Here is a 16,717-nt window from a genome sequence, read left to right as displayed (position 1 = left end):
AATTAACTAGTGGCCCGGTGCACGAAATTCGTGCACATTGAAAGGGGATTAATTAGAGGAAATATTTTAATATTGCTATTTGCCCTTTCTCTATAATAGAAATGTCAGAGATGAAAGAAAATTAGTAAAATGTATATGAAAATCACCCTCCTGTAAGAGTCTGGGGCGCGCCACGGGACCCAGAGTCAAGTCCCTGCCCACCTGCAGCACCTCAAAACTATGCAAGACCCAGACCCGGCCGGCCCCACCCCCATCAAGCCCCACTGGGTCGGGGGGCGCAGGCTCAGGTCTCCTGCCCTGGCCCAGGACCACGCAGCCTCAGGTCCCTGCTGATTGCTTGCTAAGGCTCATTATAGGAACTCAGCCTCCGCTGTGGGCGCAGCCATCTTGTGTTACGGGAACTCGGCCTCCACTGTGGGCGCTGCCATCTTTGTGATGCTGTGAAAGTCAATATGCATATTCCCTCTTTATTAGATAGGATTACTAACATTCTGCGACACACAAGAATATGTTATGTTTGTTCCTGTCTGACAAAAGGTGGATCTAATTCACTCACACCGACGGGCGTTGCTGTGTTGGCTGTTGTCATTTTTAATGTGACGTTTAGGGAAAGAAGTCCGTGCCCTGGACCAGTAGTCAGGTGTGTAGGCACTTAGTTTTCGATGCCACGTGGTCCAGTTTGCCACGCCCTGTTCACCTGGATGTGGCCAGGGGGTCCTGTGAGGGGCCAGGGCCACAGGCAGTGTGTTCCATGCAGGAGCGTGCCTCGGCCTTTGACGGGCGGCCTTCACCTCTCCTCTCCCAGGAGACCGTGATGTAAGGGCCCATGCCCAGGAAAGCAGCCGCTGTTACACGCAAGGCCTATGGGTCTTGGCAGTATGATTCTGGTGTGGAATTGGGCTATAATAACCCCCTCTGTCCACAAGCGTGCCTGAGCTGGCAGTGATGAGCACCGAGTTCATCGCCCGTGCTCAGTCACGCCGCCTTTGGAGCTGATGGGGCACGCGCTGGATGCGCGGTGTGAATGCGTGTCGGCCCAGCGCTGCCGGAAGCTGAGCCGTTCACTGAGGCGTGAGGCGCTTACGACCGTTCAGGATGACACCCGTAGTTCCACCCGGGGCTGTGCAATGCGCTGCTTACGCGCTGTTCAGACAGGAGACGGGAAACAGAATTTCAGTGCTGACTGAACCAAGGATGCGCCCTGGGGACGCACACCCTGCCCCAGGACGGACCTGCCAAACCGTCACCTCTGAGGCGTGAATAAGACAGCAGGCCTTCGGCCACGACCGCAGGCTGCACGCGGGGCGGCGGCTTCTCCGTTCTGCAAAGTGTGTCTTTGTCAGTCTGTGAAGTACACAGTCACAGAGCTGGCCCGGCCGGCGTGGCTCCGTGGTTGAGCGTCCGCCTGTGAACCAGGAGGTCAGGGTTCGATTCCCGGTCAGGGCACAGGCCCGGGTTGCAGGCTAGATCCCTAGTGTGGGGTGTGCAGGAGGCAGCCGGTCCATGATTCTCTCTCATCACTGATGTTTCTATCTCCCGCTCCCTTCCTCTCTGAAATCAATAAGAAATGTATGTATACTTTTAACAAGCCACAGAGCTAAAAGGTCTGGGTGGGGAAATACTTGGAGACTTGGAAACATTATCTGTTCCCCACATTTTTCAAACACTCGTTTCCGGTGAGCTAGTCATCGGGGACTGCCAAGCTAGAAATGCCTTGGGCCGGGGCCAGGCCGTAACCGCCTCTCGGCTGGGATCTCGGCAGCTGTTCCTCCCAGATGACCGGTCCGGTTAGACTAGTTTTTAAATTACGGCTTTATTCTGTTGGTAAATAATCTAGTGAATTCCATCAACTAGAAGCCCCTGGGAGCCGCAGCGTCCGGTTTTCCATCACCGCTCAGACCAGTTCTATCACGGTGTCCGTGCCAGCGGTCGGCCAGGCGGCAGGACAGACCTGTGGACAGACAGGCCCGGGCCTGGGCCTGGGCCTGAGGCTGCTGCTCCTCGCTCGGCAGCTGTGTCTGCCGGAAGCCAGGTCCGCATCCTCGCCGTCAGGAGACCCAGGCCTCCGCTCCTGCCGAGATGCGCGTGCCGACCAGCTCAGGGTCCCGGGACCTCGGCGGAGACTTTCAGAGCCACAGAGCCACGGTCACAGGGGAACACGGAGACGCGAGTGTGACATTTGAGCACGTTCCTCCTCTTGAGATGAGCGAAGGGTCCAAGCAGTTTGCGGAATAGAAACCCGCACCCTTTTCCCAAAATGTCTCAGGCGACCCCGGGGCAGATGAAGCCTCGGGCACAGGGTACTAGTTAGAAATGTTGGGCCACCCCCCCCCCCCCCCGGAGAGCGAGATAAAGTCGGGGCGCCCGCGCCTGCCTGTGGGCGAGCCGGGAGGAGGGAGGGAGGGACAGGCTGTTGAACGGACCTTCCTCCCCGGCCACCAGACTGTGCCCCCGAGGGAGGGGCCTCCTGTGTGTACACCAGACGGCGCTGTGTGACGCTGGGAGGAAGTGAGCAGGAGTCAGTCAGGTTAGACCAGACACTTGCTGCAGTGCGGTCAAGTCATCTGTGGCTGATGGGAACCTGGCTGTGAGGGAGAGGACCCTGCGCATCTAGAATTTTCTCTGAGTCTCATCCGGGAGTGAAGGAACTGGGGGGAACTGGAACACAGGAAGCAAGAGGGTTACAGAGGCAGGGACTTCCTGTGAGCCTGGGCTTCTCACACTCGGCAGTGAGAGGCCGGGAGGGCACGGTGGTGGACTGAACGTCTAGTCATCCTCCGAGCGTGAGGAAACGGTGAATAATTTTAAATGTCTACATTTTTATATTTTTACTAGAGACCCGGTGCACGAAATTCGTGCACGGGGGTGAGGGGGGTCTCCTCAGCCCAGCCTGCACCCTCTCCAATCCAGGACCCCTCGGGGGATGTCTGACTGCCAGTTTAGGCTCGATCCTGGGCCTAAACCAGCAGTTGGACATCCCTCTCACAATCCTGGACTGCTGGCTCCTAATCATTCACCTGCCTGCCTGCCTGGTCGCCCCTCACTGATCTGCGTGCTGGCCTGATCACCCCTAATTGCCTCCTCTGCCAGTCTGGTCGCCCCTAACTGCCCCCCCCTGCCGGCCTAGTTGCCCCTCACAGCCCCCCACCAGCCTGGTTGCCCCACGCAACCTGCTTTTTCAGTTGTTTGGTCGTCCCTCACTAATCCCCCTGCTGGCCTGGTCATAGGCAGCCATCTTGTGAGGGCGTGAGGGTTAATTTGCATATCACCTCTTTATTATATAGGATTGGTTTCTTTAAAACATGTGCTTTTAACCTACATATTTTCTAAAAATGTTTAAATTTTAACGCCTTAAAGACCAACAGGAAAGAACAAGGAGGTGAGCATAGAAAGCGTGATACTCCAGCCCTAGCAGGTGTGGCTCAGTGGATGGAGCGTGGGCCTGCAGACTGAAGGGTCCCGGGTTCGATGTTTCTCTCCCTCCCTTCTTCTCTGAGATGTATATTTAAAAGAAAGAAAGGAAAACGTGGCACTCTGAGACAGAGAAGGAAAAACCCAATGACTGGTCGTGACGTCAGTGGCTGGCAGGCAGCGCAGGCGCCGGGTGGGGCCGGAGACCGTGGCCTCAGCCCTCCCTGTGGCTCTGGGGCCGCGTGGGACACAGCCCCGTGGACCTCCTCGCCCACCTCCCTTGTTCTGCAGGCGCCCCTGCCTCCCAGAGCGCCGTGGCCTTGGCCAGAGCTTCACTCCGTCTCCCGGGGCTGGAGTCCCAGTGGGAGCCCAAGCCCCCCCCCCTCACCCAGTGAGCCCGCCCGCCTGGAGCCCTGCCCCCAGCGCCCTGTCCCCCCCCCCCGCCCCGCGGGGAGGCCTGGATGAAATGTCACACCGGGCACCTGGTTTGCTGGGCAGCTGCTCGGGTTGGATGACACATCACAGACAGGAGAGTCTGTCCCTCGAGCTGGACCTGGGGCGGGAAGGGAACACAGCAGCGGCTGGCAGGCCAGTTCCCCTCCCCCCCCCTCCCCGCCCCCCCTCTGAGATCTTCCTTCTTCCCAAGAAGCCAGCAGCACCCCAGCACGGTGGGCGGTGGCCACCGGGGAGGGGTCTTAGGAACGTCACTGACCAGCTGTCCAGCCCAACATTCCGGAAGCGGATCCCTAACCCCACCTCCGTGTGGCGTGGCCTGAGGCCGAGCAGCCCGAGCCCCCGGCCGTGTGCCCAGCGCCCGGCGCCCTCGCCCCCGCGGCTGTCAAAGCCCGTGTGCGGGGCAGTGCCCACCGCTTGTCCTTCCGGAACCGGGACTGCCCGGGGGCAGCTGACGGCCTGGAGTGAAACGCCTGTGCCCAGCGCCTGTGCTGTGACTGTTTGCGATGTTAATAGGACCTCACAGCGTGTGACTCAGCACATCTACCCCCAGCGCCTACGTGCCCACAGGACGTGCCCGCTTAAACACGTATGCTCCCGGGTGGGAAGAGAACAGGCACATCTGGGGGACGTTGGACAGAAAGGTTTATATCTCAGGTGCCACGCGAGGGTGAGGAGTGACAGCCGCAGAGTCAGACACACATTCCCGACCGTCTCCAAGCCGCGTCCTCAGCGGCAGACTGCGCGCCGCCGCCGTCCTAACACGCCCGAGAGAAAGGCTGGCCGGGCGCGGGCACCCTCCCCGATGCGCAGTGTCCGCGAGGGCGCTCCCGCCTGGGTGGCTCCGGCCCCACGCCGCGGCCGCGGGCGGCGAAGGCCGTCTGAGTCTCTGTGCTGCCCACTCGCTCCGAAGCCGCCAGCTCTGGGCGTCGGCCGAGCACCGCCTGGAGGCCTGCGAACGTGTGTGACGGCTCCTCTGCGCGAGCACAGACACAACCTACCAGCGCCACGTCCACACGCTGACTCTTCACCCAAACCGCTGCCCACGGAGTCCCGCAGCCGCTCCTGCGCGCCCCGCGTGGGCTGTGCCGGGACCCCCCGCGTGGCCGCACCCACGCCGCGGGTCTCACTGGGCCCCGGCCCCGCGCCGGGCTTCCACCACGAGGATGCCGTCGTGGCCGAGCGCGGCCGACAGGTCCCCGGCGCCCAGGCCGCGGGGCAGGCGGTACTGGCGGGTGAAGCCCCTGGAGACGAAGCCGTGCTCGTCCATGCGGGCGCCGTGCTGCGCCCTGACCAGCAGCCAGCCCTCGCACGTCTGGATGAGGATGTCCTCCGGCAGGAACTGCACCACGTCCAGCAGCACCTGGAAGCGCGCCGGGCCTTCGGGGGGCGGCGTCTCCGCCGCGGGGTCCCCGGGGGGCGCCCCGGCTCGGCCCAGGTCCACGGTGGTCGGCCCGGGCAGCGCGTACAGGGCGTGGTCCAGCCGGCAGTCCTCCAGCCCCCGCGCCTCGAACTGCTCCTGGTAGCGCACCGGCGTGTGGATGGGGTGCCTCAGGATGACCTGCGCCATCGTGGGCGGACGGCGGGCAGTGTCCCCTCCGGCCCCTCGCTCCCAGGCCCTCACTGCCCTGGCCCCTCGCTGCCCAGCCTGCAGCCGCCTCTGCCGCTATGAGCAGGGGCAGCTCTTTGCCCCCCGCCCCCCGCCTGCCTGTCACCGCGGACAGCGAGCGCTATTTATAGGGCTGCTGGGCCGGCAGTGAGCAGGCAGCTGCCCCTCCTCAGCTGTCCGGCCGCCGTGTCTGCCTGGCTTATCTCGGGACAAAAAGAGACTTTGAGTCACAAGCAGCGTCGGAGAAATGCCAGGACACGGCCTGGTGAAGGACAGCGGCCTGGGCCACTGGGCCTCCGTGGAGCAGCCGGAGAGGCGGGCTCAGCCGCTATGAGCGAAGGCTAGGCAGCCTGGCCTCCTGCGAAGCTGCAGGGCCCCCGCTGACAGTGAGGAGGAGTTAAGATACACACACAGCCCAGCGGCCTGGCTCCGCCGGTGAGCATTGACCCATGACCCAGGAGGTCACAGTTTGATTCCTGGTCAGGGCACATGTCCGGGTTGTGGGCTCGATCCCCAGTGAGGGGGCCTGCAGGAGGCAGCTGATCAGTGATTTTCTCCTATCATTGATGTTTCTATCTCTCTGTCCCTCTCCCTTCCTCTCTGAAATCAATACAAAAATATTTAAAAACACACACACACACACACACACACACACACACACACACACACACACACATTCAAATCCCAGACACGGCAAACCCCAGTCCCGTCCTCCACCTTTTCTTTTATCTCACCATTGACCATGTCCCTACGGGACATCTGAGCCACCTCCTCTGGGTTTGCTCCGGTGGCCCCGTCAGAAACAGGATCCGGGACTGGGTTTGGGCAGAGTGGAACCTCAGGGCTGGAGGGCACCGAGCGGGGAACCTTGGTTACGGAAGCAGAGCCACCGGGGACAGGAAATGTGGAAGCTCAGAACTGTTTGCATCAAAAGCCCAGAGACCCAGGGGCCCCCGCTCGCTCACGGGGATGGTAAATGCACCCCGTTTCTCAGCGGCAGCATCCTCAGGAGGAGGAGGCCAGTCGGCATCGGGGCCGCAGGAGGGTCTCCCAGACGCCATCAGTCCAATCGAGCCCGGCACCAGGGGTGCTGTCTGTCCTCTGGGACGAGGAGGTGTTTGCTGTATAAATAGAATCTCCCGGAAACGGTGCCAGGGAACGCAGTGCCTGGGGGAGGGGAGGGGGCACAGGTGATGGGGGCACAGGTGATGGGGCAGGGGCTGGAGGGAGAGGTACGCGTGCTTTCCATGCTACACAGGCTTACGGGGAGGAAGCTTCCTTGTCCTGGGTCGTGTTGTCCAGAGTGAGTGGAGGCAGGAACACCGTCCCTGTATGAACATGCGCATTTTCTTAGAACGGAAACAATGCCTATAAAACACTCAGAAGTCAGAAACCGGCGGGGGGGGGGGGGGGGGGAGCTCCCTCAGCTCCTTTCTTGCCCCGAGGCCTCCGGACATCTTGGTCTTTACCCGACACGCGGCTCACGCTCCTCTCGGCTGGCACTCGGCAGGGCGGTGGCCTTTGGGGACGCTCATGTCCTCATGCTCCGTGTCCCCTGGCCCCGGGAACATGGTGAGGCCTCCTCGGTGCCCTCGGAGTGGGAAGGCAGTAGAGCTCGCTGCCCGCAGCACGGCAGGAATTTGATTTTAAACTAGAGGACGATGCACGAAATCCACGCCAGGGGCTCGGCCCTCCCAGCTGCTGCGGCTCCGTCAGAAGGTCGTCCAGAAGGTTGTCCGGTCTAATTAGCATATGATGCTTTTATTATTATAGATGGCAGAAAAAGTGACAGCAAAACTGAGGGAGGATATGGGGATTTCCCATTTACACCTGTCCCCACGCATGCACGCCCCCCCTCTAACTATCAACACCCCCGCCCCCCCGCCCCGGGGTGCACCTGTCACAACTGAGACCCTTCCCTGACACGTCCTCACCCCCAGAGGCCAGAGCGGACATCAGGCTCACTCTGTGCTGACCATTCTGTGGGTTTGACAAACATGGAAGGATGCGTATCCACCACTACAGCGTCCCACAGAGCAGTCCCCCTGCCCTGAGCACCTCCATGCCCTGCCTGCTCAACCCTCCCCACTGCCCTGAGCACCTCCATGCCCTGCTCAACCCTCCCACTGCCCTGAGCACCTCCATGCCCTGCCTGCTCAGCCCTCCCACTGCCCTGAGCACCTCCATGCCCTGCCTGCTCAACCCTCCCCACTGCCCTGAGCACCCTCCATGCCCTGCCTGCTCAACCCTCCCCACTGCCCTGAGCACCTCCATGCCCTGCCTGCTCAACCCTCCCACTGCCCTGAGCACCCTCCATGCCCTGCCTGCTCAACCCTCCCACTGCCCTGAGCACCCTCCATGCCCTGCCTGCTCAACCCTCCCACTGCCCTGAGCACCCTCCATGCCCTGCTCAACCCTCCCCACTGCCCTGAGCACCCTCCATGCCCTGCCTGGTCAACCCTCCCCACTACCCTGAGCACCCTCCATGCCCTGCCTGGTCAACCCTCCCCACTGCCCTGCGCACCCTCCATGCCCTGCCTGCTCAACCCTCCCACTGCCCTGAGCACCCTCCATGCCCTGCCTGCTCAACCCTCCCCACTGCCCTGAGCACCCTCCATGCCCTGCCTGCTCAACCCTCCCACTGCCCTGAGCACCCTCCATGCCCTGCCTGCTCAACCCTCCCCACTGCCCTGAGCACCCTCCATGCCCTGCCTGCTCAACCCTCCCCACTGCCCTGAGCACCTCCATGCCCTGCCTGCTCAACCCTCCCTGTCAGGTCCAGCCTGACGATTGAACCGGGCTGAGATAGGGAGGTGGGAATTGAGAAATAAAAAGAATAAGAGAAATAAAAGCAAGAGAAACAACAGCGGGGACAGGAGGTCCAGAACTCTCGAGAAGCTCTGGTAACTTTTATTAGTAATACAGTGCTTTTTATACATAAGACACTAAGCAGGGAATTACTCACAAGGAAAATATTCTTTGTTTCTCTAAAATCACTACTGGAGGGATAAGTTGAAGGACAGGTTTCTTGTTACAATAAATCTCACTAGTTGGATACATATTTCTTGGTAAGCCATAAAAGTAGCTCTTATCTTACTAATAGCAGTCATATAAACAAACCCTAAAAAAACTCTGTAGGCAGAGGTTGTTCTCGTTATATTGATTAATTGCCACCCAAACAGGCCTGCGGCCCCCACCTCTCCCTCTGCCCACCATCACCCAGTGGCTGTTGGGGGTGCGGTAGAGTCCTGGGCCCCTTGCTTTCACATCCCAACCAGAACGCAACCCCAGACCCTGCCCGGCTGCTCCCTGCCTCCCGCCCTGGGCCCTGCACTCGCCCACCACCTCCCTCTGTCCTGGAACTTTCGGGCTTCTTCTCCGCCCTTTGCCCCCGGGCCCCTGAGGCTGCGCTCTCAGCACAGCTCAGAGCCCCCCCCCCCCCCCCCCCCCCGCCCGGTCCCAGGCCGTCCTCTCTGTCACAGCTGCCGGCCCTGAAACCGTCGCACTGTGGGCTCCGGCCGGCTGGGGAGACAGAGCCCGGCTTCTGAGGTCAGAACGTGAGGGTCCTGCGTCCCCCAGCACCTCACTCAGCGCTGGGAAACCTGCAATTGTTGGAGGGAAGCAGATCCAACTGCTCGGATGGCGTCCAGCCCACCGCGGCCGCCCCCGATGCACGAGGCCTTCCTGCTGTGGGCGCGTAGCCTCCCGGCCCCTCCAAAGCGGAGGTCGCAGCCCCCCCAGGCCGGCCCTGGCCTCCCGGTCACCCTCCTCCCTCCCCTGAGGTCACCCTCCTCCCTCCCCTGAGGTCACCCTCCTCCCTCCCCTGAGGTCACCCTCCTCCCTCCCCTGAGGTCACCCTCCTCCTTCCCCTGAGGTCATCCTCCTTCCTCCCCTGAGGTCACCCTCCTCCCTCCCCTGAGGTCACCCTCCTCCTTCCCCTGAGGTCACCCTCCTCCCTCCCCTGAGGTCACCCTCCTCCTTCCCCTGAGGTCATCCTCCTTCCTCCCCTGAGGTCACCCTCCTCCCTCCCCTGAGGTCACCCTCCTTCCCCTGAGGTCACCCTCCTCCCTCCCCTGAGGTCACCCTCCTCCTTCCCCTGAGGTCACCCTCCTCCCTCCCCTGAGGTCACCCTCCTTCCTCCCCTGAGGTCACCCTCCTCCCTCCCCTGAGGTCACCCTCCTCCCTCCCCTGAGGTCACCCTCCTTCCCCTGAGGTCACCCTCCTTCCTCCCCTGAGGTCACCCTCCTCCCTCCGATGAGGTCACCCTCCTCCCTCCCCTGAGGTCACCCTCCTTCCTCCGATGAGGTCACCCTCCTCCTTCCCCTGAGGTCACCCTCCTCCTTCCCCTGAGGTCACCCTCCTCCTTCCCCTGAGGTCACCCTCCTCCCTCCGATGAGGTCACCCTCCTCCCTCCGATGAGGTCACCCTCCTCCTTCCCCTGAGGTCACCCTCCTCCCTCCGATGAGGTCACCCTCCTCCCTCCGATGAGGTCACCCTCCTCCTTCCCCTGAGGTCACCCTCCTCCCTCCCCTGAGGTCACCCTCCTTTCTCCCCTGAGGTCACCCTCCTCCTTCCCCTGAGGTCACCCTCCTCCTTCCCCTGAGGTCACCCTCCTCCCTCCGATGAGGTCACCCTCCTCCCTCCGATGAGGTCACCCTCCTCCTTCCCCTGAGGTCACCCTCCTCCCTCCGATGAGGTCACCCTCCTCCCTCCCCTGAGGTCACCCTCCTCCCTCCCCTGAGGTCACCCTCCTCCCTCCCCTGAGGTCACCCTCCTTCCCCTGAGGTCACCCTCCTCCCTCCCCTGAGGTCACCCTCCTCCCTCCCCTGAGGTCACCCTCCTCCCTCCCGTAAGGCGCACCCGGCAAGCCCCTCCCTCCAGCTGGAAGCCAGTCTCCTGGGCCGCGGGGTCCGAGGTCGCCCGCACCTCATCCCAGGGCGTGTTGGGCGGGGCAGTCGCTGGGCGCTGGGCATCGCGGGCCATGGAGTGGGCGCTGAGAGCCGGCGACAGGCAGCTCTGCCGGCGACTGCCCTGAGCTGGCCCCTCCGTGCTCAGGAACCTCACGGCCACGCCCCAGGTGACACCTCCCAGGCGCTCCTGGTGCAGTTACCACGCAGACAGGTGCCCAGGCCGCGCAGGGACGGGCATGCTGGGCAGGGTCCTCTCGGCCTTCTCGCAGCCCCCCTGCCTCCTGCTGCTCCCCACACTCAGGCCCCCCCCCCCCCCCAAGCCCCTGCAACCAGCAGATGAGTCGCCCACAGCCGCCGCTCTATCCAGGGACCTGCAGCCACCCGCCTTCCTAGGCCCGGCACAGCCACACAGCTGGCACCCGCCCGCCCCCCAGTCTCAGACAAGATTCCATCGAAGCCCGTCCCACCCGGGGCCTCGGTCCATTTGTGAGGCTGCCCATCGCCCGCACGTCCTCCTCTGCTTCCTTCCCGCCAAGTCCCACCCGGTTCGTCCCGAACCTTAGCTGGTGCTGCGGCTGGAGGGCACCTGCTCTTCCTGCGACACCTACTCTAGTCTCTGCGCCCCCACCTGCCCCTCCACCTGTGAGCCATACCCTGCCAGTCTGTCTTCTGGGTTAAAGGGCTAGGGCTAGGGTTAGGGCTAGGGTTAGGGCTAAGGTTAGGGTTAGGGTTAGGGTTAGGGCTAGGGTTAGGGCTAGGGTTAGGGTTAGGGTTAGGGTTAGGGCTAGGGTTAGGGTTAGGGTTAAGGTTAGGGCTAGGGTTAGGGTTAGGGTTAGGGTTAGGGCTAGGGTTAGGGTTAGGGTTAGGGTTAGGGTTAGGGCTAGGGTTAGGGTTAGGGTTAGGGTTAGGGCTAGGGTTAGGGTTAGGGCTAGGGTTAGGGTTAGGGTTAGGGTCAGGGTTAGGGTTAGGGTTAGGGTTAGGGTTAGGGTTAGGGCTAGGGTTAGGGTTAGGGCTAGGGTTAGGGTTAGGGCTAGGGTTAGGGTTAGGGTTAGGGTTAGGGTTAGGGCTAGGGTTAGGGTTAGGGCTAGGGTTAGGGTTAGGGCTAGGCTTAGGGTTAGGGCTAGGGTTAGGGCTAGGGTTAGGGTTATGGTTAGGGTTAGGGCTAGGGTTAGGGTTAGGGTTAGGGCTAGGGTTAGGGTTAGGGTTAGGGTTAGGGCTAGGGTTAGAGCTAGGGTTAGGGTTAGGGTTAGGGCTAGGGTTAGGGTTAGGGCTAGGGTTAGGGCTAGGGTTAGGGTTATGGTTAGGGTTAGGGCTAGGGTTAGGGTTAGGGTTAGGCCTAGGGTTAGGGTTAGGGTTAGGGTTAGGGCTAGGGTTAGAGCTAGGGTTAGGGTTAGGGTTAGGGCTAGGGTTAGGGTTAGGGTTAGGGTTAGGGTTAGGGCTAGGTTTAGGGCTAGGGTTAGGGTTAGGGTTAGTGTTAGGGCTCCATTTAGGGGTAGCATTAGGGTGAATTTTAGGTTTAGGATTATGGTTAGGTTTAGGGCCAGGTTTATTGTTATGGTTATTGTTAGTGTTAGTGTTAGGGTTGGGTTTAGAGTTAAGTTTAGCTTTAGGTTTTGGGCTAGATTAGTGCTTGGGTCATATTAAGTGTAGGGCTTGATTTGGATTAGGAGTTGAGGTTATGGTTAGGGTTAGGTTCATGGTTATGGTTATGATTATGGTTATGGTTATGGTTATGATTATGGTTAGGGTTAGGGTTAGCTTTAGGTTTCATGCTAGGTTTAGGGCTAGGGTCATACTAGGTGTAGGGCTGGATTAGGATTAGGAGTTCAGGTTATGGTTAGGTTCATGGTTATGGTTATGATTATGGTTATGGTTAGGGTTAGGGTTATGGTTAGGGTTAGTTATGATTATGGTTATGGTTATGGTTCGCGTTTCAGGCTAGGTTTAGAGCTAGGGTCATGTTAGGTCTTGGCTGGGTTAGGATTAGGAGTAAGGTTAAGGCACAAGATCTTCAGTCTCATGTTGGATGAGCTCAGAGAGTGCCTGGCTTTGTGGGTGCTGGTAAAGTGGGTGAATGTTGTTACTGTTCTGAGGTGGCACAGGACTGGGGGCAGCTGATCCTGGCCTGGGGATCTGGTTCCCACTTGGTGGGTGTGTTAGGGTTAGGGTTAGGGTTAGGGTTAGGGTGAGTGACGGTCGGTAACCCCTGCTCACCGGTGATGCACTTTGCCTTATGGAGCCTGCAGTGCCATTGGGGTGGGTAACAGGTACCTTCTACCTGCTCCACCTCATCCTCCTTCCCCTACACTGAGTCTGACCCCAGGAGACCTCCCTCCTGAACCTGCCACGTGCGTGTACTTGGGTCCCGCTCATCGCCTAGAGACCCACCACCTCCGGTGAAGGCCGTGGGCAAGGGTGTGACCTTTACTGGCTTCTCCGCCCGAGTGCGTTTCCATCTGTCCATCCGTAAAACGGGCGTCAGGACAGAGCCGACTTCCCGGGCGCGCGGGGAAGAGGGCTTGGTTCTGGCTGGAAAGGCTTTCTCTGGAGGCATCGTGTGACATGATCGATCGTGACGCGATCGGTACATCGAAGGGCGCCTGCTGGGCTCTGCAGCGACGCCGGGCTGGACCCTGGGAAAGCCGCTGGCTGTCCATCGGCATCTTCAGCCCTGTCCTCAGCTCACCGTTAGATTCCTCACGAGGAAGCGAGTATCCCGTTTCCCGGGCCGTCGGGTGCTGCAGCCCAGGTGGCATGCACATGGAGTGAAGCATACGATGCTGGGCACGGAAGCGGGTTGGCACAAGGTTCTGCCTCCAAACCAGGACCGGTACACACGTCTGTCCTCGGCCATGTTCACCTCCCTCCACAGAGATGGTGTGTAAGACGCCACAGCCCCCTCAGTTACCAGGCGGCAAAGCCAGGCCTGACGTGTTAGTTGGGGCTTAAGAGAAGCAGATCGCCTCGGGTCTGTGCTGAGCTGTAAGACTAACTCCAGATGTGACCGGATGTGGGGTTCAAATTGTTATGTGATGACTGCCCCCTGGTGGACGAGACTGGAATTACACCGAGAGCAGACTACTAATAAATTCTAAAGGAGCAATTCTTATTCCTCTTGCCTTTTATCTATTTTGTTTAATGGGGGGTGGGAGGGACATCGATGTGAGAGAAAACATGGATCAGCTGCCTCCTGTGTGCACACTGACTGGGTATCGAACCCATCCCCTAGGCATGTGTCCTGACCAGGAATCGAACCCGCCACCTTTCAGTGCATGGGATGACGCTCCCGCCCACGGAGCCACCCGCCAGGCCCTCCTGCCTTTGGACTTAATATTCCAGAGAAAGGCCTCACCCCTGAGCCCGGCTCGCCAGTTGGCCCAGAAACCTGGCAGCTCCAGGGCCCGTGCTGGAGTGGGCGGGGCAGCGGGGTGGGACGGGGAGATTTTTTTTTCCCCTTCTTTTTTTTTTAATTTAATTTAATTTAATTTAATTTAATTTAATTTAATTTAATTTATTTATTATTTATTATTTATTTTTTAAATTTCTTAATTGATTAAGGTGTCACATATTTGTCCTCATCCCCCCATTCCCATCCCACACCCCTCCCCACGGATGCCCCAACCCCCTGTTGAACTTAACCATTGGTTAGGCTCATATGCATGCACACAAGTCCTTTGGTTGATCTCTCCCCCCTCCCCCCACCCTCCCCCATCCTCCCTCTGAGGCCCGACAATCCGGTCGATGCCTCCTTGTTTCTGGTTCTGTTCTTGTTCATAAGTCTATGTTGTTCATCATTTCCCCTAGATGAGTGAGATCATGTGTTACTAGAAATATACTTATAAGAACTGAATGTGCGACGAGCAATAATAGTTATGCTGACAGGCAAATGAATCAGTCTGTAGTGAGTTTCTTTCTGGACCAACAGTTCTTTTGAGACCCAATATCAATGTCCACCAGTTCCTTATGTGTACATGCCGGCACTGACTCCTCAGCTCTGGATGGTGGACAAATGGTGGTAATGCAGGTCCGATTCCCTCTGGTTTGGTCTCGGCCGGACCCAGGGGCATGGCTTCACCCGGACCCAGGGGCACGTGGCCTCACCTGGACCCAGGGGGTGCGTGGCCTCACCTGGACCCAGGTGCGCGTGGTTTCACCCGGACCCGGGACCCAGCCTCACCCGGATCCAGGGGCACACGGCCTCACCCGGGCCCAGGGGCGTGTGGCCTCTCGGGACGGGGAGATTTTGAAGAACAAAGTTTGAGCCCTTGCACCTGAGTGGAAACCACCAAGAACAAACTACACTGGTTCCCCGTACACAGACCCAGCCAGGCATCCCGGGGGCGAGTCAGGGAGGAATCCGGGGGAGACCCACGTTTGAACCCTCAGCCTGCCCCTGGCTGTCTGCCGATCCAGGACAATCGCAAGCTCAGGCGCCGTTTCTCCCTCGCAGGGAAGGGGGAACGCATGTCGCTCTCGGCTGCGTGGAGGATCCTGAGAGAGGGATAGAGCACCTAGAACAGGGCCTGGCACCGGAGGGGATGGGTGAATGTCAGGTCCTGTTACTGGCAAGACCCAGCACTCAGGGTCTGTGGAGAAGCGGGCGCACTTGGACTCCGTGGTGGCCTCTTTAGAAGACGGGGTGTCGCATTGCCCGTTTCCTCAAAGGGGAACCGAGGCCTTGGGACTGAAGATGGCGCTGGCGGCCCCAGCACTGACTGGGCGGAGAAGGCCCGGCGCCCCGCACGCCTGCCGGCTGAGGTCCGCGGTTGCCTTCTGTTCCCACATTTGCTCCCGAGCCCGGGCGGCAGTAGGAAGCTGAGGAAGTCCCACCCGCTCTGTAACCTGCGGGCGGTGCCCCAGAAACAGCACTGGCCCCTCGGGTGCTCCTCCCCCAGACCTTGTGCAGCTGGAAGGTCCGAGGAAGCTGGGGTTGGAGGTGGGGGCGGGGAGGGACGTTAAGATCGCCCCCCCCCACGGCCTGTCTGTACAACGTCACTGCCTGCATCTCCTCCTCCTTCCTGCCCCTTCCCCGCAAACACACACACACACACACACACACACACACACACACACATACATGCACACTCATGCACACACACACCACTTGGCCGGGCCGCTGACGCTCCTCCGTCCCCAGGGCGCTGCGTGGTGTGGCACCTGCAGGTGGGCAGGAGCTCAGGGAGCGGGTGGCGGAGGACAGGCCCAGAGCTGTGGGGCAGGAGGGGCTGATGGCCACCAGGAGGGGCTGCGGCAGAGTGGGGGGGCTGGGCAATCCCGCTGAGGGAGCCCCTCGGGAGGAGGCAGGAGCGCCCCCCAGGCGGGCAGCGTGGGTCGTGGGGGAGGCCGGAGGAGCCCCCGCGGGGGTCAGGGCTGGGCTCCTGATGCCGCTCCTGAGGGTCCAAAGCACCCGCACCTGCCGCAGGTGTGCTCCGCTCGGGGATTGGCACGGGGAGGGCCCGAGGGGAGGGTCCCAGGGGAGGGTCCGAGGGGAGGGTCCGAGGGGAGGGCCCGAGGGGAGGGTCCCAGGGGAGGGTCCCAGGGGAGGGCCCGAGTGGAGGGTCCGAGGGGAGAGGCAGGACCGCGTGGGCTCCGTGTGGCAGCTGGTGCCCTGCCCAGGGCCACAGCCGCGGGACCTCCCTGGGACCGCTCGTCTGCACCCGCCCTGGCGGGACGGGGTGGGGGGGGCCTGTCCACGCAGCCTGGACGGTCTGGCGGCCTGAGAGTCAGCGCGGGGCAGGAGGCAGGACGAGACCAGGGACCCTGGGAGGTAAGGCGCCGCCCGCCCGCCACCCCATCGATGGCTGTGAGTGACTCCTGAGCGTCAGGCCCGCTCCCACCAGCGCCCGAGACGCCCCTGACCTGGGCGGGGCCGCGGTCAGTCTTGTGCTGGGGCGTCCGGGGTCCTGTCCACGGCGCCTCTGTGGGAGCTGCTGAGGGACCAGGCGTTTCCGGCTAAAAACAATCCCGCAGTAACAGTAATCATAGCAGGGCCTGGAGTGCTGCCTGCTGGCAGGAAGCCCCATTAGCATCTCATTAGCATCTCATTAGCATCTCATTCAGTCTTCACAGCCCAGGGCCCAGTGCCACAGCGAGCCCATTGCCCAGACTGGAACACTGAGGACCCCGCGCCTCTGGTGCGAGGAGGACGGAGCCTGGGGGCGCCAGCGGGGGCGGGCACGCGGGCACAGGGAGCGCTGGGAGCGGACTTGGGGGAACCGGACTAAGATGCACACACAGCACCGACCCCTCATAAGGGCTGCTCAGTCTCACAAAGAGCCGGCAGGTGCCTGGCCCAGCAGAGGGCAGCTCTGTGACCGAGGAGCCGGGACGGGGA

General features: G+C 60.9%; 1 protein-coding gene across 1 annotated transcript; it reads right to left on the bottom strand.

The window, feature by feature from the left end:
* Window positions 1-3,815: 3,815 nt before the first annotated feature.
* HSPB3 (heat shock protein family B (small) member 3) lies at window positions 3,816-5,664 on the bottom strand. Its single transcript, XM_079780224.1, has one exon. The coding sequence runs from the start codon at window positions 5,432-5,434 to the stop codon at window positions 4,991-4,993; it is 444 nt and encodes a 147-aa protein (XP_079636350.1). The 5' UTR covers window positions 5,435-5,664; the 3' UTR covers window positions 3,816-4,990.
* Between the last annotated feature and the right edge of the window lie 11,053 nt (window positions 5,665-16,717).

Source organism: Cnephaeus nilssonii, assembly GCF_951640355.1.
Source record: "Cnephaeus nilssonii genome assembly, chromosome: 2".
NCBI lineage: Eukaryota > Metazoa > Chordata > Mammalia > Chiroptera > Vespertilionidae > Cnephaeus > Cnephaeus nilssonii.
This window is presented reverse-complemented; position numbering and strand designations above follow the sequence as displayed.

Bases quoted from the DNA above. Each gene is read 5' to 3' on its own strand.
- HSPB3 (XM_079780224.1), bottom strand. From the start codon at position 5,434: ATGGCGCAGGTCATCCTGAGGCACCCCATCCACACGCCGGTGCGCTAC.